The sequence below is a fragment of the Bubalus kerabau genome, chromosome 5 (genome assembly GCF_029407905.1).
Source record: "Bubalus kerabau isolate K-KA32 ecotype Philippines breed swamp buffalo chromosome 5, PCC_UOA_SB_1v2, whole genome shotgun sequence".
Lineage (NCBI taxonomy): Eukaryota > Metazoa > Chordata > Mammalia > Artiodactyla > Bovidae > Bubalus > Bubalus kerabau.
In genome coordinates, this window is record NC_073628.1 from 2,496,132 (window position 1) to 2,514,748 (window position 18,617).

An 18,617-nucleotide genomic window follows, 5' to 3' on the forward strand; every position below is an offset into this window, starting at 1 on the left:
CAACAGAAGCAGGAACCGGAACCCCCTGCAGCTGGCCTCGTCGCAGCGGCTCTTTGGAAACTGCACCCAGTCTTTTCACGTCTTTCTTGAGATCAGGCAGCCATCCTCACCTGCCTGCACTCTGACTGTATTTTCTGCCCCGCTCCTCACATCACAGCCACAGATGGATTTAAATTAAGCAATCTGGCCCTGGAGGGGACCCTGGCCCTCGCCTCTTGGGGGGACCGTTGCTCAGTGAACAGCCCACAGGGCTGGTAGAAGAGGGGGAGCCTGGGCCCCAGAAGCACCCATGTGCCTCCCCATGGTGGTGGCACCCAGGTCATGATGCTCTCGTAACACAAGACATGTGGACACACAGAGGAAGTGGAAAATCGCAGTATATTGATATCAGAAAACATCCTGTCTATTCTGTGCAGAGCGAGGGGTGCCTGACATGGGGTGTGTCTGTAAACGCACACCCTTAGAGAGAAGGAGCCAGGAGCTTGTGCCCAAAGTGTTACAGGCTCACTCAGAGATGGCCTTAAGGAGACACTCAGTTGCGATTTTATTCTGGTAGTTTGCTGCATGATTTGATTTTTTAAAAAACATATCTGGCCGTGTCGGGTCTCAGTCGTGGTGCGCAGCCTCAGTTTTGTCCTGGTCTCAGCTGCCCTGCAGCACGTGGGCTCTTGGTTCCCCGACCAGGGATCGAACCCGCATCCCCTGGCATTAAGGCAGATTCTTAACCACTGAACCCCAGGGAAGTCCCATGATTTGGTTTTTAAATTGTGAATCTGTAATATATATTTTTTTAATAATGAAAACTTGGAAGATTTCTCTTTGGGAAGAAACAGGAAGACTTTGGGTTTCCCAGGTGGTGCCAGTAGTAAAGAACCCAGCTGCCAATGCAAGAGGCGTAAGACATGTGCGTTCCATCCCTGGGTGGGAAGATCCCCTGGAGGGGGCACGGCAACCCACTCCAGTGTTCTTGCCTGGAGAATCCTATGGACAGAGGCGACTGCGGGCTGTGGTCCATAGGGTCGCAGAGTCAGATGTGACCGAAGCAGATGAGCACACACCCATCCAGGAAGACAATTCTGGCTCTTAAAGCTGGAAAGAGGTTTCATACACACACATGAATGAAACAAAATTTTACTAATGAATTGATATTTTCCAAGTTAAAAAAAGTTTTTCACCCCATCTTGTTCCAAAAGGTTCTGCTGTGGCTCGTGAGGGTACAAAGGCCAAATGCAAAGGGGACAGCAAGGACTCTGCTGACCAGGCTGTGGTGGGGTGGGGAACCTCCTGCGCCCCCCACACCCCCTGCAGGCACCCTGGCCGGGGCCAGTCCCTACTCCCCACCGTCCTTTGCAGCTGGCAAAGGGCTCATGTTCTCCACTAAAGACAAGAGGGTGAAGGACCTCCCTGGCAGTCCAGTGCCGAAGACTCCATGCTTCCAGTGCAGGGGCCGTGGGTTCAGTCCTTGGTCAGGGAACTAAGACTCTGCATGCTGTGCGGCCATAGCCAAAAAAATAAGCAAATAAAGACGAGAGGGTTCCCTGGCGGCATGTTACAAAGAATATCAGATCGTGAAGAGTCTCGCACACGGGAAGATAAAGAGGATGACCTAGGGACAGACGCTGGTGGCTCTGATGTGACCACGAGCGCGTGCTTGATTGGCTTCATCTGCTGTTTCGGCCGAAGGCAACTCCGTGAGGGACCTCACACCGCGCTGCCCTAAACTAAGACACGAAGACACAGCCCGCACGATCGCGTGGACAGAACCGAGAACCCCTTAGTCACCCCACGCCCAGTCCACACGTGGATATCCCCGGACGTCTCTGCGGCAGGTTTGCTCAGCACCGTCAAGGCCCACACGCTGGGGGTGGTGCTGGCGCTTCTCGGGCCCCGCCTCCTGGAGGAGCCCGTCCGCCTCCGTGGGCACCGCCTGCCTGTGCCTGGCTCCCCAGTGCAGCCGGTGAGCAGGACGTGAGGCTTCCAGGAGGGGCCCCCAACCAGGGGCAGGGGCCTCACCCGAGCACTGGAGGCGGCGTGCTCTCCAGCCTCAGCTACGTCCCAGCCAGGGTCTGCCTGGGCGGCACAGGTCCGGAAGCTTCACTCGGTGCTGACTCTTTGTTCTTAGTGGAAAAACCTCTCTGTGCAGGTTAGCCCGGCTCTCCCCCGCAGGGGACCCCTCAGGCCCCGATGTCCCTCTCAGGGGATGCGGAGACTGAGAGATGCGGGGAAGGGTGATGGGCAGAGCACACCTTTCCTGGTCCCCGTCACCTCTGAGCCACCTGCGGGATGACGCTCCACCATCGTGAGAACCGTCAGCTCCCAACTTTGAGCTGAGCCCACCAATGGCCCTGGCCGGAGTCGGCGCCGCACTCAGGGCCCGGGAACAGGCTGTCCAACTGCCCTGCTCCATCCGCTTCTGTTCCGTCCACTGGCCCGCTGCCCCTTTCAGTGGGGCCACTGGGGGCCCTGAAGTGCAGTGTCCATGGGGGCAGAGATGCTTAATCCTGCCACTTAGGAAAACCAAGTTTGTGGGGCAGATGTCTCCTCCCACGGTGACAGGTATGACGTCTTGGTCTTCTTTGCAAATGTAGACACGGGATTTCAACGGCTCCTTCTTTTCAGTGCCCAGGTCTTCCCAGACTGGGCTGGGGGAGACTGCTGAGGCTTTTGACTTTGAAATAGTAAGAGGTTCCAGGAAGCTGCAGCAAAAGGGTTCCTGTGCCTTCCACGTGATTTCCTGGTGCTTACATCTCACCCAACATCAGCACCCGGAGACCAGCCCTGGGGGCACGTGGCCTCGGGCATGGACTCCTGCAGCCACCACCGCGGCCGAGGGGTGAGGGGTCCAGACTGCCCGCCACCGTGAAGACCCCTCCTGCTGCCCTTTCTAGCCAGCCCCCACCCCAGCCCCACCAGGTGCGCTCTGCACCTCCGGGCTCTTGAGGAGGTCATCTCACTGGATCTCACCATGCGGGACCCTCTGCCTGATGTCCTGGAGACCCCCTGATCACCGTGCGGTTCCTGGTCTGCCCCATGCCTTCCTTCCTTTCAGGACATTTCCTCCCAGGAGGAGGCTGCCACTCAGAGCCGGAACCAGTCTGGGTGCTCACGTTCACCAGGGCAGCCCCTCAGCCTGCAGGGCCGGGAAGCGCCGTGCCAACAAGCCGAGGGTGAGCGCCTGCTGTTTCCTCCCTCCGGGACACCTCCTCTCCCGCGGAGCTCTGTCCCCGCACCTCGCGGGGGTGACAGCCACGCGGCGCTCTGCGCAGCGACACAGCACTGGGGTCCCACGTGACTCCTGCTCTGGCCTCAGGGGCGCGTTCTCACCCCGACCCACGGAGCCACTGCAACCGGGTGAAGGGGCGCTTTCCTAAACGGCTGCTGCCCTCTTCCCCGCCCTCGCCGTGCCCCCCGCCTCGGGGGGTAATGGGGGGCGCCCTGAGACCTCTGAAGTTAAGACACCCAAGGGCACGTGGTGCCTGGCTCTCTGGGGAGCACTGAGGCCACGGACCTGGGGCCCCCACCCAGCACCCCGGCTCCAGAGCGCAGACCCCGCCCTGAGCGCACCCAGTGGGGGCCCTGACCGAGACCCGCCAGGTGGGGCCAGGCTCAACGATACGGTCACCGTCAGCACCGAGAGCGGGGGCGGCTTGCGGGGCAGCACCGGGTAACTAGCCTGGGCTTGTTTCACTTTGTTCTGGGGCTTTTTTTTCTTACTGGTATTTATTTTTGTCGTTGAACATATTAATCCCTGGGTCGGGAAGATCCCCTGCAGGATGTGCTGTGTGGGCAACCCACTCCACTATTCTTGCCTGGAGAATCCCACGGACAGAGGAGCCTGGGGGGCCACAGCCCAGGGGGTCGCGGTCAGACACAAGTGAAGCGCCCTAGCATGCATACCAACACCAATGCCCAGAGCCTGTCCTTGGGGGTCCTACCCTCGCGCCCCCACGGGGCTGGGCCCCCAGTGCAGCCAGGGCGGGAGGGCACGTGCTCCCACCTGCTCTGCCAGCAGTGCTCCTGTGGGCAGGGTGCAGGGTGAGCATGCCCAGCCCTGGGCATGGCCGGCACCCCCCGACCATGGGCCGGGTCACGGCACCGACTGCCACACGAGAACAGGATGACGACCCGCGGCCCGTCGGCCCGGCCCCGCGGACCCCACCGTGGTGCTCGCGGAGCCCACCTGGCCCCTCGGTGCCCCCGCCTCGACCAAGGCTGGAGACACACCATGGAGCTCAGTGGGGATTCTCCTCCTCCTCCGGGAGTGAAAACGCGTGAACAGGGGTGGGGAGGACATGCTCCCGGGCGGGGACCCGGGAATGCTGCGGCCCCCATCTCACCCTGGGGGTGCTGAGCCGGCCCTGCCGCCCGCTCGCCTGCAGGATCGCAGTGGAGACAGCGCGGCGAGCTGAGCTAGCATGACCTGAGTGCCCGGCCGGGCAGGCTTTGTGTGCGGCGCTGCAGGCTCTGCCAGTTTGAGCCCGTCTTTCTCTTGCTCAAATGCCTCCCAATGCGCCCACACAGCAGAGATTAGCTGATAGCCATCAGTACTGGCGGGGTGGGGGGCGCTGGTGGACGGTCCTCGGCTGAAGCCACTCAGCGGTCTGAGCCCCCGAGTCGTGACCTGCTGACCCAGCAGCCCAGCCGGCCCGGCGCGCGCTGACCGTGCAGGCTGACGGCAGAGAGAGCCCAGCCCCCGGTTGGGAAGACTTTATTACTGATGACTCAGAGCAGGAGGCAGCCCGGCCCTCTGTGGACAGAGCGCTTCACTCGGGGCCGAGGGCCACTGTAAACAGGCGGGAGCACAGGCGGGGTCCCGGGGGGTCACGGGGGGCCCCCGTTCTGAACCAGTTGCAGGTACTCCAAGTGCAGCTTCTCCTGCGCCTCGAACAGCTTCCGCAGCTTCTTGGCCTGCCCCTTGCTCAGCTCTTTGCCTTCGGTGTCGTGCGTGGGCAGACCCTGGGGGGCGAGAGCACGGTGGTCACCCCGGGCACCCCGCCCCCACACCACACTCTGCACCCACCACCCCGATCTGCAGCGCCGGGGCCTCTGGGGAGCACCCTCCTGCCCCGGGCTGAGAGGCATGGCACCCAGGTGGGTCGGCGGCCTCCTTGCTCGTGTGAGCTGAAAAGCACAGGGGGCCGGAGGGTCTCGGGAGGCCCCACTGGGGAAGCCCTGGCCGGGGGCATGGCTGTGCCATGCCCTCCGGACCGTCTGCGGGGACAGGCTCTGCAAACCCCTTAACCAGCCCCGCACTGACGGAGGGCAGTCCTGCACACAGGCTGGAACTAAACAGCCCACATGAGCCCGTTTTCCTGGGCAGAGACGTTCCTCAGCCAAGATCAAACCCCTGCCGTCCCCGTTTTATGGTCTAACAATGTCCTGAAAAGAAAAAAAAGGCTCCTCTTACATTTTCGTCGAACTTGGAGTATTTATCGCTTTCCGATAAGAACATCTCACTGGGTGGGATCTTCATCTTGGCCAGCTTCGCTGCCTGGAACACACACGTGGGGTCACTGCTCCGAGCCCAGAGGGGGGCCCCACGCCAGCCCCCAAGTTCAGGGAGCGACAGAAAGACCGAGGCGACACCCAGGCAGGGGGAGTTAAAGGCGGAAAGTGGAGGTTTTCTGTAGGACAGAGGGGTGCGGGGCACACGGCAGGGTCAGGGTGGCAGGCGCCAGCCTGCAGCCGCCGCCTCCCTGCGGCACCACGTGGACGCGGGGGACAGAGGTGGGGGGCAGCTAGGCTGCGAGAGACACGGACGGCAGAGTGGGGGTCAAAGTGCCTTCCTGCCGGAAGCCCCTCACAGGCAGATGCTACCTCCTGCTCCTGTCTCTTCCTGGCAGCCTCCTCTTTCTTCTTCCTCTTCTCCTCTTCCGCCTGTGGGACAGCAGACTCCCGTGAGCTGAGCCGCCCAGGCCCCGCTCGAGGGGGAGGGCGATGGGACAAGCCCCCTGCTCCCCACTGCTGCTGCCCGCTGCCCGGCCCGCTCTGGACACGGGGCAGGGAGTGGGCACCACACGTGAGGTCACCCTCAGCACGGCCACTGTGAAGGAGGGACCAGGGATGGCCTGGCCGTGCGGAGGGACCAGGGATGGCCCAGCGAGCTCCGCTGGGTGGCGCCACCCGGGGGCGGGAGGGTGGCCTGGGTGCTGGGCTGCGTGCCCGCACGGAGTGGCCTGGAGCCCACCGTGGGTCTGCCGAGTCCCCCGCCGTGTACACCCCTCCTGGCGTCCACGGCGGCACCCCGGGGCACAGGCAACCCTGCTGCCTCACCACTCCCCTCCCGGACACTTGCGGAGGCCCCTCCCAGCCCCCAAATGCAGGTCGACAGCGGCCTCCTCCTATAGCCCCGTGGGCCCAGCCCATGAGCTGTGCCCAGAGCTGCTGAAGGGCACTGGCTCCGTCCCATTTCTCTGCAGGACACTGAGTCCCCGAGAGCAGGGTCGGTCCTGATTCACGGAGCAATCCTGCTCCCAGAGGTCTAGGGGGTCTGATGTGTGACAAGGACGCGTGCTGGGGCAGAGGGAGCCGTGACAACACGCTCACCCCCAGGGACGGGGAGGACGGAGGGGGACACGCTCACCCCCGGGGACGGGGAGGACGGAGGGGGACACGCTCACCCCCGGGGACGGGGAGGACGGAGGGGGACACGCTCACCCCCGGGGACGGGGAGGACGGAGGGTGAGACACGCTCACCCCCGGGGACGGGGAGGACGGAGGGTGAGACACGCTCACCCCCGGGGACGGGGAGGACGGAGGGTGAGACACGCTCACCCCCGGGGACGGGGAGGACGGAGGGTGAGACACGCTCACCCCCGGGGACGGGGAGGACGGAGGGTGAGACACGCTCACCCCCGGGGACGGGGAGGACGGAGGGTGAGACACGCTCACCCCGGGGACGGGGAGGATGGACACACACACACTCCCGGGCTGGGGTGACACTTCAGGTGACAGGCAGGTGGGACCACACGTCTGCAGGTCACCAGAGGCAGCAGACCTTCCCTCACGCTCCAGGTCACCAGAAGCAATGGACCTTCCCTCACGCTCCAGGTCACCAGAAGCAGCAGACCTTCCCTCACGCTCCAGGTCACCAGAGGCAGCGGACCTTCCCTCACGCTCCAGGTCACCAGAAGCAGCGGACCTTCCCTCACGCTCCAGGTCACCAGAAGCAGCGGACCTTCCCTCACGCTCCAGGTCACCAGAAGCAGCGGACCTTCCCTCACGCTCCGCGCTCTTCGTTAGGAGCTGATTCTGTTGTTTAACTGCCAAGTGGTTGCCTAGCTGGTTCGTCCTCCCTTCCCACGTTTACAAACACTGGGGCTTAGTAAGACTGGAAACACTGACTCCTCCATGTGCAGCACACACGCCCGTGGTCATCACGCCAGCACACAGCCAGCCCGGCCCCTGCGGCCTCACTCACCCTTTTCTTGTCTTCTCTCTCTCTCAGTAAGGTGTCTCTGTCCACCAGCTTGACCACGGTGGGCAGACCTGAAAGGCAAACGGCCGTGGGAGTCCCAAGCCCAGCCCTGTGCCCACCGCTCCTGCCCTCGGGGTCCCTAGAGGGCAGCACGGAAGCCCCCTCTTACTGCTCCCACAGACCACACGTTAACTGTGCTGTTGGGGGCCTGAAGAGCCAGGCGTCACAAAGTGAGACTTTCTCCTGAGGGTTTAAAACCCGATCATTTTCCGTGAAGCCCAAACCCCAGCCAAGTCAAAAGACAAGCTGTGAAACTCGCTGACGATCCACATGACACAGGCTGCCTCCCGAAGGACAGGTCCCTGCAGAATCGGGGTGCCGGGCAGTCAGGCCACAGGAGCAGAGCCCCAGATGTCGTCTTTCAGACAGAAGGGGCTGGCGTGATGCCCAAGAGGCACGATCTGGCCCTGCGGACCTTGTAAAAGGCGCGGTGCCCTCAGACCATCCCAGCAGCTCTCCTCTTGAGAGCCAGCCGCACCTGGCACCCCAGCTGGCGCCCCCATCACAGCCAGAGGACCCACCTTCGTGGTCTTCCAGCCGCACCCCCAGCTCGGGCAGGACGTCATCCCGCAGGGCGTCGCTCAGCTGGAGGACCTCGGGCACTGTGGGCGGAGGACACGGCTCAGTCCCTGGGCGCGGGAAGCCCAGGCACCGCCCGCTGGCGGTGGAGGCAGGCGAAGCCAACACGGACGCCACAGCCACTGTGAGCGCAAAGCAGACCCCCGGGGCCCGGGCACAGCTCGGGGCCCTGTTGAGTGGCGGGCATATAGCCTGGCCCCGAGGACCCTGCGTGGGGACAGCCCGGCCTGACAGCAGGCCTGGGGAGACCAGGGGTCCGCTGCACAGAGGGGCCCCCGGGAACACTGAGCCCCATGGCTAGGGCACAGCGATCCTGGGAGAGGCAGCCGCGTCTCTCCACCCGGGACCAGGGGCTTGTTCCGAGCCCCGAGGTCACGACCAGCCCCGGACCAGCTCCCTGCTGTCGGCTCACAGCAGCCGGCACACCAGGCCTGGGGACCCGCGGGCAAGACCCAGAAAGGCGGGAGTGGAGGCGGGGCTCTCCAGGAACCGACGTGCGCCTGCAGGCGGGGGTGACCCCCACGGCTGCCTGCGCCTCTCACCCAGAGACCCTGGCCGAGCGAGGGACAGGAAAGGGCCCCCTGGCCCGACTCTGCCTTGGGCACCAGCTCTCCTGGCCGGGCCCACCCCACCCAAGGGAGGGGGCCGCCCAGAACCCAGCTTGAAGGGCCCCCAGGAGGTAAGAAAGACTCAGAGCAGGCAGAGCGGGCAGGGCAAGCAGACTCCCTGGGAGGCCCCGGGCCGGCCTGGACAGGCCCTTCAGGTCCAGACAATCCTAACCCACACGTTAGTCTCTCTGTTCATCCTACAGGAACACGAGCGACCCCTGGCTCACTCCCTTCCCGGCCCAGGAGCGGGGGGACCCTGTGAGAGCCCTGAAATGGCTCCATCCGCGGGAGGCGCCCTGACCAGGGAGGATGCAGCCGGGGGGAGAGGCCAGCCTGTCTACACCGGGCGTGAAGGGCTTGTTTACAAGCTGCCCTCATAAGGGCTAAAAATTCACCCCAGCTAAACCCATATCCTACTGACGCCAAGAGCTGCTCTTGAGACCCTCTGGCCTGAGACCCCGGCCCCAGGGCACGGCAGGTTCAGCTGCGGGCAGACCCGGGCCCACGGGCCCTCCGCCCAGCCTGCGCGTCCCTCCCTGCAGCTCTGACCTGTCCCCACGTGCCCCAAGGCCCCAGGGTGCTCCCGCCGCCCGCTTGGGGCCCCACCCGTCCACTCTCGGGTGAAGGAACAAGCGACATGCACGTCCCAGGGGACGTCTGAGCCCCAGCCACACATGCAGGAAGCAGGCAGTCTCCTGCTTCCCAACACCCGTTCCACCCCCAGGCAGGACTGGGGGGGGACGATGGTCTTTATGTCTGGTTCCTCCTCTCATTCTGCCCCTGGGGGCCTTCACTCAACGGCCTGACCCCCAAGGAGACCTCAGGGCACTGGCTGAGGCAAGTGTCCAGCGGCCACTCGCACCGTAACAGGAGGCGGGCCAGGTTCACCATCACCACCGCGGCCTGGGGGTGGGACACACCTGCCTGGGGCCCCTCAGGGGCTGTCCTCTAGGTGGGCTCCTCACCTCCCCAGAGACCTGCTCTGATCCACGGAGCACAAAGCTCCCTCCAGGCTTTCTTTCCAAATCTGTTAGTTACTTTACAACCGCTTTCTGCCCAGCCTCCTCCGAATCATGGATCTGAAGAGGGTCTAGCGTCCAGAACAGACACAAAGCTCCGACAACCCAACAGCAAGACAAAGGGCCCGACTGAAAATGAGCCAAGGGCCCGGACAGACACCTCTCCAGAGCGTGCAGACGGCCAAGCAGCTCGTCGCTAATCATCACTTTATGCAAATCACAGCCATGACGAGATACCACCACGTACCCACTAGGACGGCTGTAACAATAATGAACAGAAAACGGCCGGTGTTTTGACAATGGCTCGGACAAACGGGAACCCTTGCACACCGCTGGTGGGAATGCATGATGGTGCAGCCGCTATGGAAAGTGCTTTGGCAGGTCCTCAAGAAGTTAATGGGCGTCCCTGGTGGCTCAGATGGTAAAGAATTTGCCTGCAATGCAGGAGACCTGGGTTCGATCCCTGGGTCGGGAAGATCCCCTGGAGAAGGGAATGGCAACCCACTCCAGTATTGTTGCCCAGAGAATCCCATGGACAGAGGAGCCTGGCGGGCTACAGTCTGTGGGGGTCGCAGAGTCGGACACGACTGAGCACTTTTCAGTACACTCACTACACAGACGTTAAACACAGAACTACTGAAGGCCCCTCAACTCCTCTCCTAGGCGTGCACCCAAAACACCTGAGCACAGGGAGCCAAGCTGATGCTTACACACGCGCGTTCACAGCAGCGCTGTGCAGCAAAGGTGCGCACTGTCCATCCATCCATCCAGGGCTGACAGATGAACAGAAGGCGGCATGCATGTGCAGTGGAAAATCACGGATTTAAAAAGGAAGGGGGCACGACCACGTGCCACAGCATGGGTAACCTCGAAAACATTCTGTTGAAAAGCCAGACAAAAGCAGCCAAAGAACAGGCTAGAAGGGGTCTGCTCCCTGCCCCTGCTGGCGAAAAGCCCCATCTTTATCTCTGGATGAGACTCAAAAGAAATCCGGGAGAACAGAGTGAACTGAAGAGACGGGAGCGCCGGGTTAGCATCCCGGGGAGTCCACCGACCCTGGCATCTCTCTGAACTTCTCAGGCAACAACAGGGAAAACAAACAAACAAACGAGGTTACACGCAGCGGTTCTTGTTGTTCAGTTGTCAAGACACGTCCCACTCTGCGACCCCATGGGCCGCAGCATGTCAGGCTTCTCTGTCCCTCACCACCTCCCAGAGTTGGCTCAGACTCACATTCACTGAGTCAGTGATGCCATCCGACCATCTCCTCTGCTGTATGATCCGTTTACGTAACATGCCCGCAACGGGACAACCCCAAGACAGAGGGCAGGCTGGTGGCGGCCAGAGGCTGGGGGAGGGGAGCGCCTCTGGAGGGCGGGGACGTGTGGGGGACGGAAGGCGACGGCGCTGCACAGGCCAGGAAGGCACTGGGAGCCCGAATGGGCACCTCAATGTGGCCGGTTTTTATGTCATGTGAATTTCACCTCAATAAACTATTTTTTTTAAGGGATAACCCCAGTTGGATATTTTCAAGGAATTCAATAAACCGACTCTTAAATGTATGGAACAAATTTCTGAGAACAACTCACACGACCCTAAAAGAGGAGCACAGAGGGGGAGCTGGCCTCCGGGGAGGGGAGACGCTCGCAGGTGGCGATGGAAGCTTCCAGCCCCGCCACCGCCACAGTGGCAGGACTGAAGCCAAGGCTTCCACCCGGAGAGTCCAAGCTGGAGGAGCGGCCCCCGAGTCTGGGGCAGCAGTGGGCTGGGCGCAGGGCAGCGGGGGGACCTGCCCCAGGTGGGGTGGGGGAGCCTGTGCACAAAGCAAGGGCGGCCAGGGGCCAGCAGGCCTCCTGGAAGGACGCAGCTATGTGGCCGCCAGGGAGGCCAGCAAGGAGAATGGGCATCCTGGACGCGGGCCCGCAGGCGACGTCCCTGGGGCACCTCTCGGCCTTGCAGGTGCCAAGCTCTGAGCCCAGCTCCAGGCGGGAAGGAGCACGCCCCGCAGTGGCCGTCTGCAGGACCCCCTCGCCGCACCTGCAGCTGCAGCCTCAGCCCTCCCCGCCTGCACAGCCCGGGGCTTCACTGCCCACGCAGGCTCAGGTCAGCCCTGCTGGTCGTCGTGAGTCCAGACCAGCAGAGGGGGAAGCGGACTGCCTTTCTGATGCGGTTAGCTGCCCATCTGACAACCGCTCAGAGCCGCCTGAGAGGACATGTTTGCACCCCCTCATCCTCAGGCTCTCGGGCGAGCACGAGGGGCAGGCAGGGTGCAGACAGCAAAGCCGGAGCAGACTCCAGAGCCGCCCCAGGAGACGCTGTGCAGTCACCACGGGCCTCTGCGGGCAAGGACAGGACCCCTCCAGTCCTCGGCCTGCGGACGCCCCAGGCCATGGAGCCCCGCCAGGCACACCTCACCTCTGTGCTCGCGGGCAATCCGCCGCACTCCTTCCCGGAACTCCGACAGCACCTGCAGGTACGGCATGACTGTGGACTCCAGCTGCAGAGAGAATGTTCGGGTTGCTGTGACCGGCGCCCTGTTTGTGAAGGTCAGAGCCCAGCACACGCGCCTCAGGGCGGGGCTGCAAACAGATGCGCGAGCCTGTCCAACATGGGGCCACAGGCGTGGGGGCGCCCGCATGGCGGCACAGGCAGGACAGTAAGGGCCCCAGTGGCCTGAGCCTGGGGCTCACAGAAGCCTGGCCTCAGACATCCAGGAGGGAACGCGCTCCTGCGGGCAGGGGCAGCAGGGTACCCTGGCCCGGGAGGGCTTTACTCACATTGAGGCTGGTTCCAGCTCCTCCGATGGGGAAACCCAGGGAGCTTTCCTCTTCTATGGCCCCGAAGATCTAGGGAAAGAAACAAGCGTGCAGGACACATGGCTGAGGGATGGCAGGCAGGGACCGCATCTGTGATGCGCGGGCGGCGGTGTCCCAGGCCCTACCCGGCGCGGGTGGTGGTGGGGCAGTTAGAGATGGAGACCCAGGCTGAGGTGCCTGCCCACCGCTGCAGGACGGGTCCGGTTCCCACAACCCCTCTGGCCCCCGGCCAAGGCCACTGGACCACAGAGCCCCCTGCAGGGACTCCCAGGACTCATCAGCAGGAGGACAGCATGCTGAACGAGGCACTGGGGACTGCTGGCAGGGAAGTACTTCTGCTCGTCAAACCCCAGACAAGAGGGACGAAAGCTGAGGCGGAGAGGTTGGTGGCGCGGCTCCCAGGACCCACGGGCCCCCAGCGGAAGCGGCGCGGGCCGGCTCACCTTCAGCATGTGCGTGAGGTAGTGGGCGATGCTCTGCAGCAGGCCGCGGTGGGGCCTCCTCCGGGCGGCCTTGCGGGCCGCCATGTAGAGGTTGCACTGGCCGACCAGAGCCCGCGCCTCCTCCAGAGCCGTGCGCGTGTCGACGCTGTCACAGAGCGCCCGGTGGACCGCGGCCTTCTTCCTGCAGAAGCTGAGCGGGAGGGCAAGGCGCGGCGCCGTCAGCCGGACAGCGCTGCCTGGGGCGGCCCGCAGCGGGATCGTTCTGAGCGCGGTTACGCACAAACAGCGGGCACAGAGTCACCAGCTGCCCCCTCACCCCCCATCAGTGGGCACGATGGGGGACCGTGCAGGCCTGGGAAGCAGGTGCCGCCTCACCTCTTGTTCAGCTCTGTTTCCTCGTCCTCCCACTTCTCAAACTGAGCGGCCACCTCCACGGGGACTCGGAGGAGGTCTTTCACATTTAAGAAAAACTCCTGAAGTTAGAAAACCCCGTTCAGGAGAATTTCTGAAAAGAGCCTGAGCTGCTCTGGGCATCACCCTCCCCCGCACGCAGCAGGAGGCAGAAAGGGGACCAAAAGGTTTCTCTGCGGGACCAGAGTCCCATCTCGGCTTTGGGGCCCCTTGGGGTGGCCGGCAGGCGGGCCTGGACGGGAGGCGCCCACGCGGGCGAGATGGGGCGCATCGGCAAAGCGGCTCAGCCGCCCCCCCAGCTCAGCACCCACGTCCCCTTCTGTCCGAGAGGAGCGAGGCCCTAGCGAGGCCAGGGGGCCCGGGGCGGGACCTACGTTGAGGAGCCTCTCATACTGCAGCGCCGACTCCATGGTGTTGGCCGAGTAGTCCAGCGTGTCCTTCCACGAGTGCATGAGGAAGGCCAGGCGCAGCTGGCGGGCTGCGGGAAAGGCGGGCCTGAGGCTCCGCCCCAGCCGGCTGCACCCGCCCGGACAGGGACGCTGGGGTCTCCTTACCTGAGTGCTTCTTCAGGGCGTCTTTAATGGTGATGAAGTTCTTGAGCGACTTGGACATCTTGCAGCCCGCGATGGTCAGGTGGCCCGTGTGCAGGAAGTACCTGACCCAGCAGTCGTTCTCAAAGTAGGCCTGCACACACAGGGCGGGAGGGGCGGGAGCAGGGGTCAGGGGCACCTCCGCAGGCCCAAGGGGGCGCAGAAGGGGGGGACCCCTGTGCTGGGCAGGGCCGTGGCAGGAAGTGAGGACGGGTGAGTCCGGGCCTGCGCTGCGAAGGCCAGGCTGCTCATGTGCGCATCAGACCAAACAATCCGATTCACACTCCCCTGACTTGGAGGCCAGACTCTGCTGGAGAGCACTCGCCGCGCACCCCCTGCCCACCCACCCGCCCAGACAGTGGCCGAGGCCCCTACCTCTGACTGCGCCAGCTCATTGTCGTGGTGAGGGAAGCGGAGGTCGAAGCCCCCTCCGTGGATGTCCATCGACGCTCCCAGGAGGGTGCCCGCCATGGCCGAGCACTCGATGTGCCATCCGGGGCGCCCCTGGGGACCCACACTCAGTGAGGGAGCGCCCCGCCTGGCCTCCGTGGCCGCGACCCTCAGAAACTGAGCTCTGCGGGAGCAGGGGCTTGAGTCCCACACGTGGAAAGACCACAGGGACGGCGAACTCCGTGAAGGCCGAGGCCGTGTCTCTGTCGGAGCCCTGCTCCAGCCCCCCACCACCAGGGCTGTCGTCAGAGGCAACGTCAGAGGCGGACCCGCCCCAACAACTCAGGTCAGAGATGGTCGGGACGCAGGGCTCCGAGGCGCTCCAGTCCCAGCCCACCGGCCACAGGGGAGGACACGGTCCCAGGAAGGGAGGTGATGACCCCATGGCGGGTGGGCTTGCGGGGATGCGTCCCCACCCCCCCCAGCCACACTCACCTTGCCCCAGGGGCAGGGCCAGGATGGCTCCCCGGGCTTGGAGGCCTTCCAGAGCGCGAAGTCATTGGGGGACCGCTTCTCACTCAGGCGCTCTGCAGAGACGCTCAGGTCGCCTGCGGACGTGGGGAGCGTGGGATCATCTCAGTCCAGGGATGTGTGAGTTATGTGTTTATTGGACCCCCACCCCTGCCCCTCGCTGCCCCCCACCCCCGCAGCCCCCGCATCAGGATGATGACGGAGCGGAGTGCAGGCGTGAGGGGCTGTTCCCGCGGGCCTGGCTCGGGTGCAGGCGTGAGGGGCTGCTCTCGCGGGCCTGCCTCGGGTGCAGGCGTGAGGGGCTGCTCTCGCGGGCCTGCCTCAGGTGCAGGCATGAGGGGCTCTTCCCGCGGGCCTGCCTCGGGTGCAGGCTTGACGGGCTGCTCTCGCGGGCCTGCCTCGGGTGCAGGCGTGAGGGGCTGTTCCCGCGGGCCTGCCTCGGGGACGCCAGCTCGAGTGGGCAGGCTCCTGTACTAACATCGGTGGCCTCTGGGCCGGATTCTGGGAGGTGTGAGCCGGGCCACTCTGCACAGCATGCTGGGCCTGGAGGCTGCAAGTCGGGACCCCCACTGGTCCCCCCAGAAGGGAACCCACCCACAGGAGAGCCCCCAGCCCACATGGGCACAGCAGCTGCTGTGAACATAACACCCGCCCTGAGCCCAGCCTGCACGCAGAGCGTGCCCCTGGGGATCGGGGCTGTGCTGGCTGAGGCACTCAGGCCTGAGAGGGTCTTTCCAGGTCCCTGGTGGAAAACTCCAGAACAGGAGTGACACGGAGTCTCACATCCAGGCTGCAAACACGGCCACGGCAGGAGGAGCCTGGGAGGCAGCGTGTCAGCGGCCGAGAAAAGAGCTGGACGGAGGCCCCTCTGGACTAAGGGGTGGCGCCGGCGCGCTGGGTGCTAAACACAGAGCCCCTGGGAGACTCGACAGACCCAGGAAGACACTCCACAGGCAGACGCGCCAGGACGAGAACTATGCGACGACTGCGGACCTCCTGCTGTCCTGACGTGCGGGTCTGTGGGGTTTTCATCCATGGAAGGGGAGCCCAGGCGCCCGCCGAGCGGGACACACGCCCCTCTGAGCCGCACGCCTGTTCTCACTGTGATCACGTCACCCCGGCGTCGGCAGTTTCTCAGACGCGTGACCTGACCTGGAGCACGGACCCTCTCTGCCCACCCTTCCCAGGACAGATAACACACACTGGGGCTTTACGTTCTTCGTTATAACACACGTGGCCATGAGTGTTTCCAACTTTATAAACTTAACTCTGAAGGCTTCTAACAGGCTCTTCTGTCCCACACGCTCCTCCCCCAGCCTTCACGTGTCCCCCGTGTCCTGGCCTCGCGACACCGGCTCTGTGCTCCCGCCTCCCTCTGCCCCACCCCAGGGTCACTTCTGGTCCCACGTGTGCCCCGTGGTCTGACTTGTCTGCCCGACAACCCCACCCCACGCAGCGGCCGAGCCTGACATGCCATTGGATCTTCTCTCCACGTTTCTGTGTCATCTGCTGTGTCTTTAAAACACTTGGCCCACCGGAGAAGGGAACAGCAAACCACTTCAGTATTCTTGCCTTGACAACCCCGGGAACCGTATGAAAAGGCAAAAAGATAGGACACTGAAAGATGACCTCCCCAGCTCGGTAGGTGCCCAATATGCTACTGGAGATCAGTGGAGAAATAACTCTAGAAAGAATGAAGGGATGGAGCCAAAGCAAAAACAACACCCAGTTTTGTATGTGACTGGTGACGGAAGCAAGGTCCGATGCTGTAAAGAGCAATATTGCATAGGAACCTGGGATGTTAGGTCCATGAATCAAGGCAAATTGGAAGTGGTCAGACAGGAGATGGCAAGAATGAACGTCGACATTTTAGCAATCAGCGAACTAAATGGACTGGAATGGGTGAATTTAACTCAGATGACCATTATATCTACTATTGCGGGCAAGAATCCCTTAGAAGAAATGGAGTAGCCCTCATGGTCAACAAAAGAGTCCGAAATGCAGTACTTGGGTGCAGTCTCAAAAACGACAGAATGATCTCTGTTCATTTCCAAGGCAAACCATTCAATATCACAGTAATCCAAGTCTATGCCCCAACCAGTAACACTGAAGAAGCCGAAGTTGAACGGTTCTGTGAAAACCTACAAGACCTTGTAGAACTAACACCCAAAAAAGATGTCCTTTTCATTACAGGGGACTGGAATGCAAAAGTAGGAAGTCAAGAAACACATGGGGTAACAGGCAAATTTGGCCTTGGAATACAGAATGAAGCAGGGCAAAGGCTAATAGAGTTTTGCCAAGAAAATGCACTGGTCATAACAAACACCCTCTTCCAACAACGCAAGAGAAGACTCTACACATGGACATCACCAGATGGTCAACACCGAAATCAAACACTGAATCAAATGAAAGACAGCTCTTTATAGGAGTAATTTTGCAGTTATTAAGTAAGAGAGGAATCAAAGTTAAAAAAATCTACCATTCAATCATTTTTTTCATTTGTACAAGAATAGTGTCCTTGGTTTCCAGAAGAGGGTACTCTTAATTTAGATACTTGGGTGAAGGTAAAAAAAAAAAAAAAAAAAACCTAAAAACTTATCCTATAAATATGATTAAAAATGTTCTGGACCCTCGTCATGAGGCTGTTGGATAGCCTATGGGAGAGGCTATAGCGGTGGATGGTAGTGGGTCTCCACCTTCTGCGCAGATCATATTTTCTGCCATTGACGAAGAAAAGGAGGGAGACTGTGCTCTACCTCCCGAGGAAGGAGAGGGCTTACAGGACGCTGCGGCTGGGCGCCCTGGCGAGCCCCCTTCCCTTCTACACAAACCTTTTAAAAATTTATCCAACAATTTCTGATTTAAGGCGACTACCCCACCTCCGCTTGCACCTCCCAGGGCCTAGGAATTCCCCAGTTTACATCCAAAGCCTCCCAGACCATTGCTTAAGGCTGAAAAAGATAAAAAAAATTTCTTTTAAACTAAGGAGCTTTTAAAGAATACACAATATACAGAGCTTGCTCCTTGCAGAAAAACCCCTCAGGGGGGCCTCACTCAAGCCAAAAAAAAAAAAAAAAGAAAGAAAAAAGTGAAAAAAAGAAAAAAGGAAAGAAAAATAATCGTAATAGAAAAGGATTCTACAAATAAAAAGTGTTTCTCTTATGACCAAGCAGAACGGTAAGGGGATTTAGCAACAGTATTAACCCCTGACATGCTGGTTGCTCCGATTCCATCGGGAGTGGCTGGCCCCTTGTCTGAGGGCCTTGTAGGACTTGTGCTAGGGTGTAGCTCTCTTTCTTTTCAAGGAATTTCGGTGGTGCATGGTGTAGTAGATTCTGATTATATTGTGAAATTAAAGGTTTTGATCTCACTACCTACTAAAACTGTGAAAATTAATAAAGGTCAGAGAATAACACAGTTTTTGCTTTTACCTTACTATCAGACAAGAAAAACCTTGACTTCTCAAGCTAGGGGCCCCAGAGGATTTGGATCTAGTGATCTAGTTTTTGGGTGCAGGAAATTACAGCTCCAAGGCCTTTAAAAGATCTTTTAATTCAAGAAAGTACAATGTCAGGGCTATTAGACACAGGAACAGACGTCTCTTAACACTTCTGGGAAAGACTGACCCAGCTCCTGGCCAACACATACTACTGAAAATGAGTTGGTGGGATTAGAGAAAGTGGTATGCGGGGTGGGAATGCTGTAGAGAAAAAGGTGAGGGAGAGTTTAAAACCTTGAAGAGTAGTGAGTTCC

The 18,617-nt window shown here is 61.3% G+C and overlaps 1 protein-coding gene across 1 annotated transcript in view; it reads right to left on the minus strand.

The window, feature by feature from the left end:
• Nucleotides 1–4,692: 4,692 nt before the first annotated feature.
• The window catches only part of CARS1 (cysteinyl-tRNA synthetase 1), a 50,897-nt gene continuing 36,972 nt past the window's right edge, over nt 4,693–18,617 (minus strand). The window contains exons 11-23 of the mRNA XM_055580550.1: nt 14,829–14,941; nt 14,319–14,447; nt 13,908–14,037; nt 13,728–13,831; nt 13,318–13,415; nt 12,943–13,132; nt 12,461–12,529; nt 12,099–12,180; nt 7,999–8,079; nt 7,421–7,488; nt 5,818–5,877; nt 5,408–5,491; nt 4,693–4,956 (exon numbers count right to left, since the gene is read on the minus strand). Coding sequence (XP_055436525.1) covers nt 4,822–4,956; nt 5,408–5,491; nt 5,818–5,877; nt 7,421–7,488; nt 7,999–8,079; nt 12,099–12,180; nt 12,461–12,529; nt 12,943–13,132; nt 13,318–13,415; nt 13,728–13,831; nt 13,908–14,037; nt 14,319–14,447; nt 14,829–14,941 — 1,343 coding nt within the window. The 3' untranslated portion in view covers nt 4,693–4,821. The remainder of the gene's footprint in view (nt 4,957–5,407; nt 5,492–5,817; nt 5,878–7,420; nt 7,489–7,998; nt 8,080–12,098; nt 12,181–12,460; nt 12,530–12,942; nt 13,133–13,317; nt 13,416–13,727; nt 13,832–13,907; nt 14,038–14,318; nt 14,448–14,828; nt 14,942–18,617) is intronic.